General features: G+C 71.2%; 2 protein-coding genes across 2 annotated transcripts; both read right to left on the bottom strand.

Annotated features, from left to right (window-relative positions):
• Positions 1-8: 8 nt before the first annotated feature.
• On the bottom strand, positions 9-1,950 carry CHLRE_03g189200v5 (uncharacterized protein). The gene is made up of 5 exons (XM_001691810.2): positions 1,866-1,950; positions 1,620-1,774; positions 1,377-1,463; positions 1,042-1,134; positions 9-820 (listed from the first exon to the last, which is right to left on the bottom strand). Exons 1-5 carry the CDS (start codon positions 1,918-1,920, stop codon positions 704-706), a joined length of 507 nt encoding a protein of 168 aa, XP_001691862.2. The 5' UTR covers positions 1,921-1,950; the 3' UTR covers positions 9-703.
• A 48-nt stretch (positions 1,951-1,998) lies between these two features.
• Positions 1,999-18,520, bottom strand: CHLRE_03g189150v5 (uncharacterized protein). Its single transcript, XM_043061157.1, has 16 exons — positions 18,143-18,520; positions 17,755-17,879; positions 16,389-17,543; positions 15,944-16,263; positions 14,492-15,702; positions 12,732-14,264; positions 12,418-12,548; positions 11,921-12,072; positions 11,468-11,790; positions 10,707-11,144; positions 9,854-10,333; positions 8,040-9,713; positions 3,569-7,892; positions 3,151-3,409; positions 2,893-3,039; positions 1,999-2,726 (listed from the first exon to the last, which is right to left on the bottom strand). The coding sequence occupies exons 1-16, from the start codon at positions 18,413-18,415 to the stop codon at positions 2,114-2,116; spliced, it is 13,158 nt and encodes a 4,385-aa protein (XP_042926286.1). The 5' UTR covers positions 18,416-18,520; the 3' UTR covers positions 1,999-2,113.
• Positions 18,521-18,638: the final 118 nt, after the last annotated feature.

Here is an 18,638-nt window from a genome sequence, read left to right as displayed (position 1 = left end):
TGCCGTTCGGCACGCGGGGCAATGGGCCCCGCACGAAGCCTCTCAACGGCACATACCCGCATCAACCCCGCGCGTCCACCTCACTTCCACCCCGCCTGGCAAGCCTGCACACACTTCAAACGGCATCTATCTATTACAACCAAAGGCGCTGTCGTCCTTGAACGTCATCCTCGCAAGAAGCCCCAGAGCTCAACTGTGAAAACCCTGGATGCGCCATGGGCCCATGGCACAATTCGGAGTGCTCTCTAGGTGCCACCACACAAGCCCCTACCCCCTGACACAGCAGTTGCTTACGTCAGCATCCACGCTATTGTACTTTAGAGTGCTGAAAGTCCACGACTCAACACGCACACAATGTAGTAGCTGGTCAACGCTCACTCATGCGTCCAAGGTGCCGGCAGCACACACAGCACGCCCTCTCGGCGTCTCGGCGTAGGTTTGCCGTTTGCAGACGCGTCAACAAACTGTGCGACACGTTGATCACTTGATTCAGGTTCCCTTGATGCACAGCTCATTCCTCTCCTTTGCGCTCTCCACCTGCAAGCCTAGGGTAAAATCGTTCGTGCACCTCCTCAACACCAACCTGCCCACTGGGTAAGCCATCTCCTCCTGCCCCGCTCCGGAGCAGCACCACTTCCGTTTGGACCTGCCATGGGTCATGCGCAGGCATCCACGATCCACGTGCCCCGCTTGCACGGATGGATCACTCGACTTGCGACGCGTTGGCGACCTGGATGGCTGCGAGTAGCGCGTCCAGGGGCGCCTCCGTGAATAGCGAGGCGGGGTACACGGCGCTGCCCCACGCCGGGTGCAGGAGAACCTGTGGGGGAGAATGTCAGCGGCAGCAACACAGGCAAGTGCTAGCTAAGTTTAAACACGTCACATACGACAGGTCAGCCATGCAGCCCCGCAACACAGGTCAGCACCACACGAGGCTGAGGGCAAGGGCCCCGGCGCTCAGTGCACCTGCACGCGCGGCCCCGGCCCAGCCCTCCGGCGCAGCCCTCCGACGCCGCTGCCTGCCTGCGCCGCCTCCCCCACCTTGCAGCAGCCTGCGTTGGAGGTCTGGTAGCCCATGAGCACACTGAGCGCCGACACCTCAGGGTACACCACATTGAGGTCCGTGTGGATCATCTGGCGCCAGGGCAGGAGAGGAGCGATGGGGCAGGCTCGCGTGGACCCGAGCTTTAGACAAGTTTGTTGTTCCGCATGCGTTTACACAGCATTGGGCTTCTCGTGGTTGTCCAGTGACACCCTTATGATGATGCCTCTGTACGGCTGTGCGTGGGTGGCTGCAAAGTGCACATGCGTTGGGCCCCGCGTGCATGCCTCGGTGTGCACGCCGGCGCCGCCCTCCGCAATCTGCATACACCCACCGGCAGACCCGAACATGGATCAATGTAGTCCGCCCAGTGCCCCGCAGTTGACAGCTGGTCGCACACCACCTTGGCCCAGGCCATGAACTGCGGATGGCAGGGGCACGCACAAGCAGCAGTAGCAAGGGCTTTCGGCGTGTGGGGCGTAGAGCTCGCGCACCCCTCACAGTCAACCGCCCGGTGCATCAAGGCCGAAACGACCCAATCGTCGCGCCTTGTTCGCTGGCTCCAGCTACTGCTTACGCGCTCTAGAAGGCGGTCCTTTTCGCCCTCAACCCGCTCGCCGGTATTGACGAGGTCCACGATGGCGTGCTGGCAGGTCGGCACAATAAGCAGCTGTTCCAGGTTGGCCTTTGGGAACACTGATTGTACTTCGCGACGAATTGCAGGCGGGACGGCTGCACACGAGGCAACGAACACAAAACTGCGTTTCGCCGTTGCACTTGTAAACTGCGAAGCGCCCTTTACAGGAACAGGCGTTTTACTCACTGTGCATGCTGTATTCCATGCCCCAAGGCGTGGTGCCTCTCTCAAGCGGCGCCATGTTTAATGCTCCCAACGGCCTGTCTTCTCTTCTTCTACGCTTAACTGCAGCCTATGCAATATACAACACATCAATTACTGTAAAGGAAAACATAGTACAGCAAGCCCTAGAGGCTAGCGGAGCTCCAACAATGCAAAACCTGTAAATGCCATGCGGCCACCAGCCACCGTGCCAACCCCGGCACCCTCGTCTTTCACCCAAGCACATCTTGCAGCACCTGGATGATTGAATCTACAACGTCTGGTGGCAGCTGTGCCCCTTCTGGAACCTCCTCTTCGTCCTCGTCCTGCTGGCTCTGCTCAGCCGGGCGCCGCCCAGCCAGCTGCGCCTCACGCCGCTGCAGATCCTGCAGATCACTTCCGGGCCCCTTGCCACCATCCGATCCGCCGTCGCCACCCGTATCCTCTGCAACACCGCCCCAGTCCATATGTGGCAGTCCAACAGATGGCGCGCGCGAAGCCGCCGCAGAGATGCCGGCAGCGCCGCCCTCGCGTGCGCTCGGCGTGGCGTCGCCGGCACTTGAATCCGCCATATCCACATCCCCGGACTCGAGCGATTGGGAGCTAGCGGGTGCTGGCAATGACGCCGTCTCCAGCTGCTGTTGTGCCTGCGGCTGCGGTTGAGGCTGCTGTTGCTGATGCTGATGATCCGAGACAGAGGTCGTCAGTCCAGACGGCTCCAAGCCCGGCGCTGCTGCGGAGGAGGTGCGGGCGGGCGCGCCGCTGGCGCTGCCGTCGCGGGCGGCGCCCTCCTCCTCCTGCCGCGCTTCCTCCGCGGCCAGGGCTTCCAGGTAGCCGTCAAGACCCCTGCGACCCATGCAAACACATCCGAAGCCAGCAGCGCTACACGTGTGATAATCAGCGCACGCAAGGACAGCACGTCATCCACCCGCGGCGCAGATGCCCGCCGCCATGCAACCCGCCGCGCCGCACTCGACCCTGCCCGCGCCCCCGCCCTGACAGCCCCGGTCACCTGTCCGAAGTGGCGGCTCGCAGCGCAGCCCGCAGCGCGCGGCGCGGGGCCCGGGCCAGCGCAGCTGCCCGCTGCCGCGGCGGCAGGTCCAGCAGTGCGGTGAGGGAGTCGCCGTTGAGCACGCCGCTGGGGTGGGCGCCGGGCGGGCTGCAGGGGGCAAGGGGCGGCGCGACATGCCGGTTTGCGGACACTCGGGGTAGAGCCACTTTTGGGGCAGCCATGGCTCCAGCATGCAGTCATCACACGCAACCTACTCACCACCACCACTGCCACCACGCGTCGGAGCCGACGGCGTCATCCGCGGCGGCAGCAGCACTGCCACCGGCGGCGGCGGCTGTAGTGCTGTTGCGGCTGGCGGCGGCGGCGTTGGCAGTAGCTGCTGCAGTGTGCGCTGCCAGCGCCCGCTCCACCAGGGCCATGAGTGGCACGGCGGCGTCGGGGCAGGGCCGCAGCTGCTGCACGGCGCCGCTCAGGCCAGCAAGCACCAGCGAGGCAGGCGGCGCAGTGGCGGTGGAGCCTGTGCGAATCACGACACAAGGCGGGTTGAATGGCAGGGAAGTCGGTAACAGGGGCAGCGACACGAGCCGGAGGCAGGGTAATGGGGATGGCAAGGGCCACAGGACAACGCGACACAGCGCCTGCTTCCTTCCTTCACAGGGGGCAGCGGGTCCCGCACCTGCAGCGCCGCACCCAGGTGGCGGCTCGGCCACGTGCGCCCGCAGCCGCAGCCCCACGTCGCCGCTCTGAACCGCCGCCACGGGCACCAGGTTGCGACACGGCGTGGCGGAGGCGGGCTCCGGCGCCAGCAGCAGCAGCCGGCCGCACGTGTCCGTCGCCGCGACCACCGGCATGCGAGACGGGTCGTCCACCGCGACGCCCGCAGGCCGGTCAGCAGCCCCATCACCTGCCTCGTCATCGGCGCTGCCTCCGGCAGCGCCCGCAGCTGCGTGCCGCGGCCCCCGCGGCCCGCCTTCCCCGTCGCGCTCGCGGTCTCCGTCCTCGCGCACGCCATCCTCGGCGCCCTCCGCCTCCCCTCGGCCGGCGCCCGGCCCCTCCCGCACGTCGCGGCGGACCTCCTCCTCCTCGTCATCTCCCTCTGAGTCGGACGCGTCAAGACGCTGCGCCGCCCCGCGGCCGCGCCGCCCGCCCGCACCCTCCATCCCGCCATCCTCCAGCTCCACCTCCGGCTCCACGTCCATGTCTACATCCATGTCCATGCCTCCCGCATCGCCGTGGGCCGCGCGGCCGTCGGCACGGCCGCCGTCCAGCCCGAGCCCCAGCCGCCGCCGCCGCCGCCGCCGCCGCTCGCGCTGCTGCAGCACGTGCCGCTCCTGCTCCTGCTCCAGCAGCAGCTGCTGCGCGCTGGCGGGGGTGGTGCACCCCACTGCCGCAGCACCGGCGCCCGGCGCCGGCAGCAGCACCAAACTCGTGATGGGACGAGGCACCGCGTCCGCCGCGACCAGCCGCAGCGCAATGATGGGCCCAAGCCTCGCGCCGCCACCGGCACCACCAGCGCCGCCAGTGCCGCCGCCACCGCCGCGACCCGCTTTCGCCAGGATGGCGCTGTACAGCACAACGCCCGTGGCGCCGTCGGTCACGGCCAGCAGGCGGCGGGCGGGGCAGGCGGCGAGGGCGGTGGCGGTGTTGCGTGTGGCGTGCCAGCCGGTGCGGTGCAGGCGGCCCCCGCGTAGGCGGAAGAACAACAGGCGGCGGCCGGCGGCTACCACCAGGTTCTGGCTGCCGAAGGGGCACACCGCCGCCACTGGCTTGGGCAGCAGTAGCCGAAAGGCCACAACCAGGCGCGGCGCCGATGGCTGCGCATCCGCATCCTGTTGCTGCAGGCCTTGCCGGGGCTGCTGCGCATGGACAGCCAGGGGCGGGTGCGGCGTGAGCGGCTGCTGCCACCCTGGCGCCCGCTCGTCTGCAGCGTCCGACATGTCAGCGTCAGCACTCGCGCCAGCACGCGCCGTGCCCTTGATGTCCGCGCCGTCATCGTCGCCGTCGTCGCCTTCAGTATCGGGGGCAAGGCCCGGCGCCGGCGGGGACGGTGGCAGCGCCGGCGGCAGCAGGCGCAGCAGCATCACCTCGCCTCCCATCTGGCTGCCCACGCCCACCGCCAGCAGCGTCGCCGGCTCCCCGCGCGGTACCGGTGGCGGCAGCGGCGGCACAGTAGCCGCTGCCGTGCCACGGGCAGCCGGTCCGGCGGGCAGGCCCGCCGCGCCTGCCGCGGCTGCCATCTCGGCTGCCTCCAATGCGCCTAGCCGCCCCCGCATCCGCGGCGGCGGCGGCGGTAGCCTGAGCCCCTGTGGTAGCCCGCCAAACTGATGCCGCAGCTCCTCCAAAAGCCGCAGCAACACGACCGCATCCTGCCTGGCGCCACCGTCGCCGGCGGCAGCGCCAGCAGCAGCGGCGTCCGCATCCGCGTCCTCATTGGCGTCGGCATCCCTTCCATTCCCAGCCGCGCCGGCCGGATCTGCGGCCCCTGCGGCGGCCCCTGCTGCGGCGGCGGCGGCGGCGCCTCTGAGCAGCTGCTCCTCGAGCTCTACCAGGCGGCGCCGCCGTCTGTCGGCGGCGGCCGCGGCAGCGGCGGCCGCCACCACCACCTCCTGCACCTCGTCACGCGCTTCGTGGAGCAGCACCCGCAGCAGCCGCCGGCGGCCCGCCGCCGCGCCGACCTCCGCCGCCTGCAGCGCTCGGAAGCGCTCCTCCAGCATCGCCTCCAGGGCCCCCAGGCGCCCCTCCTGCGCCGCCACGTCCTGCCGCGCCGCCTCCGCCGCCTCCACCACCTGCTCCGCCAGGCCGCCCTGCGGCAGACCCCGCAGCGCCTCCGCCGCCTCCGCCGCCTGCCGCGCCTCCGCCCGCCGCACGTCCAGCTGCGCCACCGCCTCATCCAGTCGCTGGCGGAACGCAACCAGCTCCGCGCCCGCCTCTAGCGCCGCCGCCTCCGCCGCCTCCAAGGCCTCCTCCGCAGCCCGGAACGCCGCATCCTGTTCGCCCGCCGCGGCCTCGTCCTCAACCCCTGCCGCCGCCTCGCCAGCTGCCGCGGGCTCCTGCCTGCCACCTGCTGCCGCCGCGGCACCGGCGGCAGCGCCGCCAGCATGCGCGCCCGCCTCCGCCGCGGCAGCCGCCTCCGCCGCCCCAGCCAGGTCTGCTTCAGGCACCCGTATCCGCCGCGGCGGCTGTTGCTGCTGCTGCTGTTGCTGTTGCTGCTGTTGCTGTTGCTGTGCTGCGCCGCCGAAATGGTCTTGGAGCCTGCGACGCCAGGCGCCCAGTGCCATGCCCGCCTCCACGTCACCTTCCCCTGCACCCGCCGCGCCCGCCGCGCCTGCCGCCGCGTCACCGTCCGGCATGTCCACGTCCCACACGTCTGCGTCCATTGCATCGCCCCACTCCTGCTGTCCGCCCCGGTTCCGGTTCCGGTCCCGGTGCCCTGCGGCTCCAGCGGGTCCAGCGGCTCCGGCGGCGTCGCCCGCACCAATGACATCCTCGTCCTCTTCATCCTCCTGAGCCGCCGCCAAGCGCCGCAGGATGGCCAGGTGCGCGCGAAAGGCGTCCTGCTCGCGCGCCTGTGCGCCCGCACCCGCTCCCACAGCCCCGGCTGCAGCACCGCGCGCCTCTTCCCCGGCTTGCGCCTCGAACGCCCACTCGCCGAATCCCGCGGCCGCGGCACCTCCGCCGGCCTCCCCGTCCCATGGCCCCAGCAGCCCCTGCAGGCCATGGCCACTGCCGCTGCGCCGCCGCGCGTCGCCGGCGGCGGCGGCGGCCGCCGCCGCGGCGGCGCCATTGGGGGCGGCGGCGGGCTGAACGCCCGCCTCGGGCCCCACCTGCCACGCCTCCACGCACGTTGCCAGGAAGCCGCCCGTAGCTGTGGCGATGTCGTAGCTCAGCAGCTGGCGGCCGCTGGCGGCGTCAAGCACATGCAGCCATTCGGCGCCCGTCACGCGCGGCGCCGCCGCCCAGGCGGGCGCGTCGGCGGCGGCGGTCGGCGGCGGCCGCGGCGGCGCCGCTGGGTCCTCCGCGAGCAGCACGATGTAGCTGCTGGTGCTGGATGGCGGTGTGGTAGCGGCTGTGGAGATGGCAGCAGTTGCAGCTGCGGCGGCTGAGAGCGCGGGCACGACGCGGCTACCTCCGGGGCCTGGGCCACTGCCATCCATAGCTGTGTCAGCGGCCGCGTCCGCCGCAGCGGCAACGCCTGGGGCCTGCGAGCCGCTGGGCCCTGCGCCACTGTCTTCGGCCGTGGCTGCGGCGGCCTCACCCGACGCAGTCGGTGCCCGTGACCTCCCCACAGCCGCACTCCGCGGCCGAGATGCCAGCGGCGACGCGCCCGCAGCCCCTGCTTGCGTCGACGCCGCCGGGACTGACGGTGGCAGCGGCGGCTGCTCCAGCGGCGGCACGCGCAGCACGCGCTGCGGCCGGCCTATTGGCCAGGTGCCGGGCGGCGGCGGCAGCGCATGGCGGCCCGCGGGCCCCAGCCCCGCCACGCTCTGCCACTGGCGGCCGGCGCGGCTAAGGAACTGCAGCGACAGCAGCCGCCAGGAGCCGTCCGTGAGCGCCACCAACGTCAGCTCTGACGCGGCAGCGGCGGTGGCAGAAGGGCCGGGGGCGTTGGGGGCAGCAGCAGCGGCGGCAGCGGCAGTGGCAGTGGCCGGGTCCGTGCCTGGACCTGACCCAACACCGGGCGGCGGGCGCTGGGGTTGAGGGCTCCTGGCGCGGCGGCTGCCGCCGGCCTTGCGACTCCGCACAGCAGCGGCAGGAAGCGGACAGAAGAGAGGCACCGCTGCCACCGCCTCGACCGCGGCCGCAGCAGGCGGCACAGCTCCGGCGCCGCCGGCGCTGGCGCCGTGGTCGCCCCAGGTGCCGCCCGGCGGCAGCAGCTGCCGTGTGGTGAGGCGGCCGGAGGGCTGCGCCACCGACACGGCGTGCAGCGAGGTGCCCACGGCCAGCGCCTGCCAGGGCCGCTGCGGCGCCAGCGCCACCAGCCTCAGCGGCACCTGCTCCAGCTGTGTCACAGGGTCAGGGATGCAACCAATGTCAAAGCGTCAGGGATGCAGCCATTTGCAAATGCTTGGAGAACAGTACAACTAACGCCGGGGCCAAATGCGGTGCCACTACAAGTCTGCGCAATTCAGGTTCTGTGCCTGCCGTACCTGTGTGTGCCACAGGCGGCACAGCACATATTCACTGGGCCCTGCAGTCGCCTCAGTGCCGCCGCCGTCCACCTCCACGTCCATCGCCGACCCACCGCCGCCGCACCCGCCTGCATCACCTGTGGCCTGGCCCTGCTGCACCTGCGCCCGGGGCGCTAACTGTGCCGTCGGTGCGGGCGGCGGGCCATAGCTGAAAGCCGCAACTCCACCGCTGCGCAGCCCGACCAAGCACACCGTCAGCTCGGCCGCTGCGTCCGCCTCGGCTGCAGCTGCCGACACCACGGCCGACGACGACAGCGCTGCGCCCGAAGGCTCGCCCGCTGCGTGCCGCAGCCGCCTGCCCCTGCCCGCCCTTGCACCGCCGCCAGCCGCAGAGGCAACAACAGCGCTACTGCCTGCGCCGCCGGCGCCAGAGCCAGACAATGCCTTCCTCGAGCCCGCTCTCGGCGTCGACACCACAGTCCCCGCGGCCGCGGCGGCCGCAGCCGCGGCTCCGGCTGGCTCCGGCGACAGGAAGAGGACGGACTCCGGCACGGGCGCCGGCGGCGGCCCCGCCGGGGTGCGGGGCAGCGGCAGGCTGGGCGGCGGTGCGGTGCTGATGGCGGCCAGGTGCGTCACCGTCAGCAGCGCGCCGCCGCCGCCGCCGCCACCTCCACCGCCTGTGGGGCCCTGCAGGAGGAAGAGCTGTATGCTGGGTGCGTGGTCGCCCACAAGCAGCTGGTAGCGCCACGCCGCCGCCGCAGGCGCGACGTTAGAGCTGGCGTTGGCCGGCGCGACCTGCAGCCGGCCGGAGATGCCGGCGCCCTGGCCGGCCGCCCCCATGCCGCCGCTGCCGCTGGAGCCCATGCGTGGCGGCAGCGGCGGCAGGCTGGGCGGAGCAGAGCCGCCAGCCAGGCCGCCGCCCGTGGCTGGCACGGCCTGCGCCGACAGCGATGGCGCTGCGGCGGCGGCCGCAGCGGCAGCGGAGGCGGCTGCCACGGCAGCTGCCAGGCTGCGGCGGGATGCGCTGCGTCGCGGCGGCGGCGGCACCCAGGCCGGCGGCAGCTGGCGCAGGGCCATGCAGGACGGCTCGTGCTCCAGGGGCGGCAGACTGCCCAGCTCCACCAGCACCAAGCCCCCGCGGGGCCGCTTGCGGCTGCTGCCGCCTCGCAAGCCGCCGCCATCGACGTCGCCGCCGCCGTCGCGGCTGCTGCCGTTGCTCAGGCTCCGCACCAGGCCGGCTGCGGTCCCTGCCCCTGGCGCCTGCCCTGCGGATGCAGCAGTAGCAGCGGCGGCTGCCGCCTCCGCCCTGCGCTGCTGCAGCTGATGCCGGCCCAGCACGCCCAGCACGGTGATGCAGCGCTGCTGCTGCCGCATCAGCGCCACGCAGCCCGGCGCCACCGCCGCCAAACCCACCTCACGACCGCCGCCGCCGCCGCCGCCGCCGCCGCCAGCACTCCACCAGGCGGCGCCGCCGGCGTACGGCAGCTCCACCTCCTCCACTGCCTCCACAGCCAGGGCCTCGATAGACAGGGGCTCAGAGCCGGCGGCCGTCTGCAGCGCGTCGGTTGAGAGCACGTGGCCGACTCGGCGGACGGCAGCCCCAGGATGGCAGCCCCAGCCGCCACCACTGCTGACGGCAGCGGCGCCGCCGGTTTGCGTCATGGCGCCGGCTGGCCCCATCATGCTCACCTCCTGCGGGAGAGGACAAAGGGCACAAATCTAGCATTATAGAGGACAGGTCACGCGAAGAGCGCAAAGCAAGAATGGCTCTAGACATCCAAGCGCCAAGGGCCGCAAAGGCATGCCGCATACGTGGATCCCGCCCCTCCCACCATGTCAGCCTCCGGCCCGGGCGTGTCCGCGGTCGTCTGCATCATCACGGGCGCCGGGGTGCCAGCCGCCGACCGCTGAGCCGCCATGTCGCCGCCGCCGCCGCCGCCAGACAGCAACGAGTCATCCACATCACCTAGAGCCAGCCCCAGTCCCAAGCGGGTCTCCGCCTCCGCCTCCTCCCCACCACCGCCATCAAGACCGTCATCATTGCTTGCGCCGACCTTGCTGAAAGCTTGCGTGCTGGCGGCACGCACCATCGCTGAGGCCCCAGCGGCGGCGGCGGCGGCGGCGCGCGCGCCGCCGCCACCGCCGCCGTCGGCTGGCGGCACATCTGTGCTGAAGCCACTGGCGGAGATCCGCCCGCGGCCGGCGGCGGCCGGCGCTCCGGCGGCGCCAGCAGAGCCCGCAGCCCCCTGCACCTGCTGCCAATCATTCGCACCAATGCTGCCAGCAGACGTTGGCAGGAACATTGAGGCAGCCTGCAGGAGCCAAACGACCCATGGAGTTCAATTCTTACGCATTTGGAGTTGAAAGTAGTGCTGCGGATGCAGTAATATCTTGTCGCGAGTGCAGCAGTTCCTCGCTCCCCTTCGTGTCGCTGTACTGTGTCGCTGTACAAGTGGGCGGCTAGTCAGCTGCGACACCGCTGGCTGTGTGAAACGCAGGACATGGAGTGCAAACATGCGTGCGATGTTCTGTGCGTATGAATGTACTCGCGAGGAGGATGTGTGTGTTGTCTGTGTGCAGCGGAAAGCGTACAGCGTGTGAGTATGAGGCACATGTGTGTGTAGGTTCTATCCGTAGGCGTGAAGTGAGAGAGTGTTCCGAGCTCAGCCTGGGCTTGGTGCTCACCTGGCCAACCGACATGGGAGTGCCAGGCGCGTCATGGGCGCCCGGTCCCACGCCTCCAGCACCAGTGCCAACACCAGCACCGGCACCGGCACCGCCGCCGCCAGCGCCCAGCCCCGCCGCCAGCTGCGCCTGCAGCGGCGCTGCCGCCACCGCCGCCTGCTCCTCGAAGCGGCTACTCTTGGGGCTGGGCCAAGTGCTGCGGGGCTGGCTGTAGGAGGTGTGCGAATGGGAGTGGTGGGAGTGCGCCTGCGAGTGCGTCTGCGAATGCGTCTGGGAGGTCGAGGGGCGCGCACCAGCGCCGCCGGCTGCTGCCACGGTGTCAGGTGCCGACGGTCCTGCGTCTGCGCTGAGCAATCCAGCAGCTGCTGCGGTGTTGGCGGCTGCGCTCGGGGTTGCAAGGAGCTCCAGTGATGACAGCAGCACACCCGACGGCGTGACCTGCGCGTACCGCCACATGTGACGGGGGCCAGGCACAGGCCGGGGATCAGCGCCCGCGGCTCCGCAGCTCCGCAGCAACACGCTCCACAGCCCCTTGCACTGGGTACGGCCACCCAGCTGCAGCAGTCCCCGCACTTTGATGACAGGCATGCACACAGAGACACACACACACGCACACTAAACACACACGACGCTCGGTAATTGGTAGGTGTCCGTCAGTAACTCTGGCGCCATCTGGGTGGGCTTCGTCCTGTATTCTTTGTGCACACACATCCACACACCTACTCACAAACACGCGGTCACACCAGCCCGCACGCCCGCACCTGCGCCAGCACTCCCTCCGCCAGCAGCCCCGCCGCCACGGTGGGCTCCCAGTGGCGCAGCTGCAGGCCCTCTGTCACGTCGCGCAGCTCGCCCCATCCGCCGCCGCCGCCGTCCACAGCGGTGGCGGCGCCAGCAATGGCGGCGCCAGGTGCCGACGCCAGGGCTCGAGACCCCGACAAGAAGGACAGAACCACTAGCGAACCGGCCGGCGGCGCCGGCACGACAGGCGCCAAGACTGCGGACGCCGCCAGGCGCACGGCCGGGCCGGCTGCGGCTGCGGCGCGACTGTGCGGCCCGACCGACACCGGGACGGACCACATGCCTGCTTTCACGGACACACAGGGCACATCGCAACCTTGCGCGTTACCTTGCTGTGGCAGGCACCGGCGCTGCCTGCGGACTCTGCCGCCCCTGCTTGGTGCACCAACATAGTAAGCCCGGCCCACTCCCACCTGTGGGTGTGGCGCCGGGGCTGGGCACCCGCCCCACCACCGGCACCATCACGCTCTGCCCGCCGCGCAGCACCTCCAGAGGCGGCTCCCAGGAGAGCGCCGGCAGCTGCTGCTGCGCCGCCGCCGCCGCTGCACTGTGTGTTGGCGCGCCCCTGTGAGGCATAGTGTTGCTAAGGTTGGAACCCACACATGCCATGCGTCGTGTGCGGTGCATGGGCAGGATTAGGAGCGGAAACTTCGACCCAATGGTCACCACTTGTGAGATCCCTGACAGGCGACTGCCGCCCGGATGTCAGACTAATGGTGACTCGCTTTTTGCTTGTCAAACCAACCAAAGACCCCGGAGGCCGCGGGCAGGGCTTGACAGCCGAGCGTGAAGCGCGCCCGCATATAAATTCAAACACCGTCCCCGTGGTGAGAACAGACTTGCAGTGCACTGTCTGGCGGATCGTGGTCATACCCCGCTGCGTTTATCACGGGTCCCCCCCTACACGTACCACGATACACTGCCGGCGCCCGCCAGGCCGTCGGCCAGACTGCGGCGGGTGGGCGGCGACGCCGGCGCGAACACGCTGTGCGCGCTGCCGCCCTCCCCGGCCGACGGCAGCTCCAGCACCGCCCCGGTCACCTGCCGCCGGTACACAACACACGGTAGCAACATGCAGGCCGGGACGTGAATCCCGACGCCAAACACACACACACACACACACACACACACACACACACACACACACACACACACACAACTTATAACAGAACACAGCCAAACACCTGAGCTGTACGCCAGCCCAACGCCCTGCAACCCGCGCACCTGCAGTGGCCGGCTGCCGTGCGCCTGTGCCGCCTGCGCCTCGGACACCACAAAGTCTACCACCGGCCGTGGCTGAGGCACCCGGCCCGCCAAGCGGAACTTCAGTGCCCAGCACATGGGGGCTGGCGCATGCGCCGGCGCCCGCACTTGCGCCTGGGGGCTCCGGCGCGACTTCGGATGCGGCTTGGCCTGCGCCAGTGCTGCCGTCGGGCCGGCGGCGGGTTGCGCACGCGCGGGGGCCGCGGACACGCCCTGCCCAGCGTCGCCGTGTCCGGCCGCATCTGCAGCAGGCTGCGGCCCGCCACCACTTTTCCCACCATGCGGCAGCGGCAGCGGTGCCGGCGGCGGCGGCGGCCCCACGTCCATGCCCATAAGCACCGCCGCAGCCGCAGCCAGCGAGCTTGCCGCCGCCGGCGCAGCTGCAAGCTCTGCCGCGCCGGGCAGCAACCGCAGGCGGCTGCCGGCCGCTCCTGCCGCCGCCGCTGCACCGCCCTGACCGGCAGGCCTGGCTCCGCGTGCGGCCCAGGAGAACGATGGAGACCTGGGGGCGCCCGCGGCGTCGGCAGCGCAACCAGCGGCGGCGGCTGCTTGGCTGCGGTAAGGCCGTGGGCGCCGCCACGCCGCCTGCTCGCCGTCCGCAAGCCATTGCAGCAGCTGCTGCGGCTGTGGCAGGAGGCGGTGGCGCAGAAACAACACGTCCCCACCCTCCTCCGCCCACACCAGCAAGCCCGTGCCACCGCGGCTACTGCCGCCACCATCCGGGCCCGTGCCACAGCTACTGCCATTGCTGTTGGCGGCGCCGCCGGCTTCTGCTGTCCCGGTCAGCGACGTGAGCTCTGCAAGCGCCCGCGGCACCCGCAGCCCCGGCTGCCCCTCCACAAACCCCTCCTCGTCACCACCGCTCGACCCCGGGTCCTCCCGGCGGCGCCGCTGCGCGGACGCGGTTGCAGCTGCGATGGCGGTGGCCTCGCCGGCGGCGTCTCCCAGCAGCGCACACGGCAGAGCGCCGAGCCGCACCAGCGCCAGGCCCCGCATAGCCGCCTCCAGCTGCGCCGCCGACACGACGGCGGCCCCGGTGTTGTCGTGCTGTGCAGTGACACTGTCCGCCGCCCCCTCGTCCACCTCCATTCCCTCAACTCCCACGCCGCCGACGCCGCCGTCACTTGCGGGGGCGGGTGCCGCCAAGGATGCCGAGGTGGCGGTGGCGGCAGGCGCCCTGGTGGCAGTGGCGGAGCCGGTGGCGGCGCCGCCCTGCAGGGCTTGGTGCTCGGGCTGCTGAGAGGCCGCGACTGTGAGGCACAGCACGCCGCCGGTCGCGGAGCACAGCAGCAGGCGGCTGACGCTGACGCGGCCGGCTGACGCTGACGCGCCGGCTGTGGTGACTGCGGCCGGGCCGCCATTTGCGGCGGCAGTTGGCGCCGGCGCGGGCACGGGCAATGCGGCGGGCTGCAGCCAGGCCGCGGCGGCCAGGATGTGTCCGGGCTGGGTCGGCTCCGGCAGCGGCATGCGCTCCACACCTAGCACCGGCGCGGCCTGCAGGACAGCACGGTCGAAGTTTGGGGCATGGAACATGAAGCATCAAGCATAAAGCATGCAACATGGTGCATGAAGCATGAAGCATGGAGCATGCCGGGCGACCAATGTTAAGGGCCGAGCGCAGCTGCATGCAGTGCAACGCGCCGATCTTGACCCGGACCCGCCCGCCCGCCCCTCCGCCCCTGCCCAGCCCGCAACCACAACCAAGACCACAAGACGCGCACCTGTCTCAGCGGCTTCGGCTCCTTCCTCCCAACGCTAATCTTCACCACCATGGGCCCGACCACAACCCGCATGGCCGCATCCACGTCCTCGGGCCTGCCACGGGCGCCCACGCGGGCGGCGGCGGCGGCCTTCTGAATTGCGGCGCGCAGTCCGACAATCATTTCCTGCGTGCTCTTGGGTCGGTCCCGGATGGAGCCGCCCGCCTGCTGCCGCCCCTTCCCTTCCTCCATTGAGTCCCCGCCCGCTGCCCACGATGCCCTGTCGCCATCCAGTCCGTCGCCGCGCTGATCGCCACCACGGTCTGCGCCGGCGGCGCCAACATCACCACTGGCGCTTACGTAGCCGTATCGATGAAGCAGCGCCGCCACACCACTCGACCGACCAGCCACGGCCGTCGTCGCCACTGCGTCGGCATTTGTGTCACCCGCGTCACCCGTTTCCGTGGCCCCAGGGCCGCCGCCTGCAGCGGCTGCAGCCGCGCCGCCGGTGCCAGTGACAGCAGCACGGGCTGTAGCAGCGGCAGCAGCCTTCGCGGCGGCTGTAGCTGCGAACAGCGACATGCCCAGAGCGGCGGCGGCGGCCGCAAACGGGGACGCCGGCGCGAGGTTGCGGGTGCGGGCGAAGCGCAGGAAGGACCAGCCGCGGCCAGCAGCGGTGGATGGCGGCTCGATTTGAAGCTCTGTGGCTGCGGCCGCCGCGGCAGCCGTAGCTGCGGCTGCAGCTGCCACAGGAAGGCATGGTGCGCAGGCCTCCCGGCTGCTCGTGCCTGCTCCTGACGATCCCGCTGCCCCCGGCCCTCCCGCTGCTACAGCCGGCACGCTGCTGCTGCGCCGGTGCCGCGTCCGCAACAGGTCTGCAAGAAACAGCTCGGGCGCCTGTCTTGGCGGCGGCGGCGGGGTCGGCTTTGCGGCAGCGACCGCAGCGGCGGCATCTGCGGCGGCGGCCCGTGCCGGTGATGCGCCGCCACTGACGTCGGCAGCGCCAGCCGCCGAGCCTAGCGGGTGCGACTGCGGGCGGTGGTGGGACTGCTGGTGTGCAAGCAGGGGGGCTGCTCCGGAGGGCGCCTCTGCTGCCGCCGCTCCTGCCCCTGCTACTGCCGCCCCTGGGGCCGCCGTGTGCTGGTGCGGGTGCGCCGGCGCCGCGGCGCTGAGGGCGTGCAGCAGCCCCGCCTGCACGTACAGCGCGCCGTGGGTGCCCAGCACCACCAGGCCTGGAGGGGCGCGGCGGGGCGGGCAGAAGCACGGCGGGGTAAGGCCAACACAGGCACGCTTCAGATGCACGGCGGGGCAAGGCCAAAACGGACACGCCTCAGACGCACGGCAGGTGACGACTCAGTCCTAAGGGACAGGAGGCATACGGTACCGAGTGAACCATCAGGGCGAGCACACCACGTGCGACGTGTGCCGCATTCATCAGTGCCGTAGTGCGCACACAGCCCCAGCCGCGCTCACCCCCTGCTGGCTGCTCCCCGTGCGGCGTGACTCGCAGTAGGTGCGCCGTGCCAAGCGGTGGCGGGCCGCCGGAGTCTGCGCCGGCACGGCCACGGCGCCCAGCCCACCCGGACCGCTCCCGCTCCCCCTCCCCCTCCCGCTCCTCCCCCTGCTCCCGCTCCCGGTCCCGCTCGTGCTCCCGCTTCGCCGCTGCCGCGCCTCCGGGCCCTCGCTCCACGCCGCCGCCGCCGCCGTCCAGCCGCACCACCAGGGAGCACAGCAGTGCGGCGTGCGCGCGGCTCCAGTGCAGCAGCAGCAGCTCGCCGCAGTCAGTGCTGGACCTGCGGGTGGATGGGTGGGCCTGCTCAACCTGCCCGCCCAGGAGGCGCGCAGCGGGCCACATGACATACACACACAGATATACACACACACCTTGTGCTCTTTAACACACCGTGCGCCAACGCACCTGTGTGCAAGCACCGCAATCCGCACCACGCCGCCAACGCCACTGCCCCTGCGGCTACCGCTGCCGCTACCGCTGCCGCTGCCGCCCACCGCGCCTGCAGCGCCACCGGTCGCCTCGCACTCGCCCTCCCACTCCAGCAGCGCCAAGTCCCAGATGGCGCCGCACCCCGGCAGCAGCAGCAGGTCGAGGGCCTCCGCGTCCACTGCCGCCGCCGTCGGCGCCGCCTGTGAGGCGGCAGGAGGCGGCGAGGCCAGGGCGCCGGCCGCCGGCCCGCTGCCAGGCCCCGGCGCGGCGCCTGCAAGCTGTGGCAGCGGTGCGGCTGGCGCAGGGGGCGCAACCGGCGCAGGTGGCGGGGGCGGCGGCGCCGCCTCCTCCCCAGCCGCAAGCGGCGCCACACGCTCCATGACCGCGTCCACGCCCGCGGCCGCCGCGACAGCCACCGCCTCGCCCTCTACAGCCTGCGCGCGGTCAGGCGCGTCGCCCGCCGCAGCGGCGGCAAGCCTTGCCACTGCCGCCACCACCCCAGCGACCTCCCCCGCCGGCCCAGCCCCGGCCTCGGCCGCGGCCTCAGCGTCGGCCGCAACCGGCCCCGGCGGCGGCGGCGGGCGGTGCTCGACCTCGCCCACACGCGGTTGGAACGCGGCCAGGGCGTCAGCCACCGCACGACGCAGGTCCCGCGGCGCCGCGCCCGGCACCGGCCCCGCCGTCATCACCGGCTGCCTGCCGCCGCGGCCCCGCGTGACCCAGTGGTGGTAGTGCACTGGCGCATCGGCCAGCAGGGGGCTGCCACCCTCGCCCTCGCCGCCCCCATCATCGCCTCCATCCGGGTCCTGGCCCTCCCTGCCCGCCGCAGCCGGGGCGGGCGCCCCTAGGGCTGCTGCCGCCTGCGTTGCCGCGGCGGCGTCCGCCGCGGCAGGGGCCGCAGCTGCGGCTGTCCCTACACGCGGCACTGCCGCCACCGCCGCCGCCGCTGTTGTTGATGCTGCTGCCGCTGCTGCCACCAGCTGGCGGCGCGGCGGCAGGAACATGACGCGGTCCTGCAGCGCCGCCGCCGCCAGCCCATGCCGCCCCGAGGGCGACACGGCAAGCAGCCGCGGCGTGTGGCGCGGCTGGGTGCCCGGCCGGCACAGCGCTACCTCCTGCACCGCCACGAACCTGCGAGGCGTGGGATGAAGCCGTGCGCCGTGCGGTGTGGATGCGGCACGATGCAGCACAACGGAGGAATGGGGCAATCGGGGGCCTCCAACTCCCTTGTGCGGCGGGCACCGGGTGCGGGGTGTGGGGTGTCCCGTACCGGTGTGCCGCCGGGAACCGCCACACCTGCCCTCTGCTCGCCGTGCACTCCCGCGCCCACCCAGCCACCCACCTGCTGCACGCGTGGTCGTAGACCATCACCGCCAGGCGGCCGCTGCCCCACAGCACCGCCAGCTGGTCAGCGGGGGCGGCAGCGGCAGCGGCAGCGGCGCCGGCGGGGCTGGCTGCAGCGCCGACCTGTGTGTGATGGCATGGCCGCATGGCGTGAGGGGTAAACGATGCCAGGCAGGGCGCGCTGGCAAACAAGCTGTTTGCGTGATGGGTGCGCACTGTGCAGGGGCGAGTTTACGTGGTGTGCCGTTTGCAGGGTGGAGTGCGTATGGAGGGCTTAAAGCGGGCGGTTGTGGGGTGCCTGCCTGCCTTATGCTCTCAGCTGTGTTGGCCCTGCACACTTCCACTCATGCTGCGCCCGGTTCAAGTTGCCGGTTCGGCGACCCTACCCGAGCGCTGCTGGCGTCAGTGTTGCCGCCAGAGTCCCGCAGGGCCCGCATGTCCGCCACCACCTCGCCTGCCGGTATCGGCTGGACACTGATGCTTGCAGCAGCTCCCGACGGCGCGACCGCCAGCAGTTCGAGGCTGCAGCCCGCGTGCGAGACGACGACTTGCGGCATCTGCTGGACCCCTGGCCGCTGGGGCAGGAAGTGCCCAGGAACCACATGATCTATCACACCGCTTTGAACCAAAGTTCGAGATACCCAGGTAGTGGTCGCCATGGTTTCGCGCCACACCAAACTGAAGAGGTCTCGCCTCGTGGTCTGTCCTGCCTAATCCATATTTGGCAAGCAGTCGAAAATCTACCTGCGTTATTGCTAATATCATGAAACATAGGCTAAGCGAAGTCTCTCGACAGGCCCGATTGCGCAACATGCACGCACTGGAAGACGTCCACGCACTGTTCCGGTCAAATAATATAATCCTATTCCATATATAGCATAA

The sequence above is a fragment of the Chlamydomonas reinhardtii genome, chromosome 3 (genome assembly GCF_000002595.2).
Source record: "Chlamydomonas reinhardtii strain CC-503 cw92 mt+ chromosome 3, whole genome shotgun sequence".
Lineage (NCBI taxonomy): Eukaryota > Viridiplantae > Chlorophyta > Chlorophyceae > Chlamydomonadales > Chlamydomonadaceae > Chlamydomonas > Chlamydomonas reinhardtii.
This window is presented reverse-complemented; position numbering and strand designations above follow the sequence as displayed.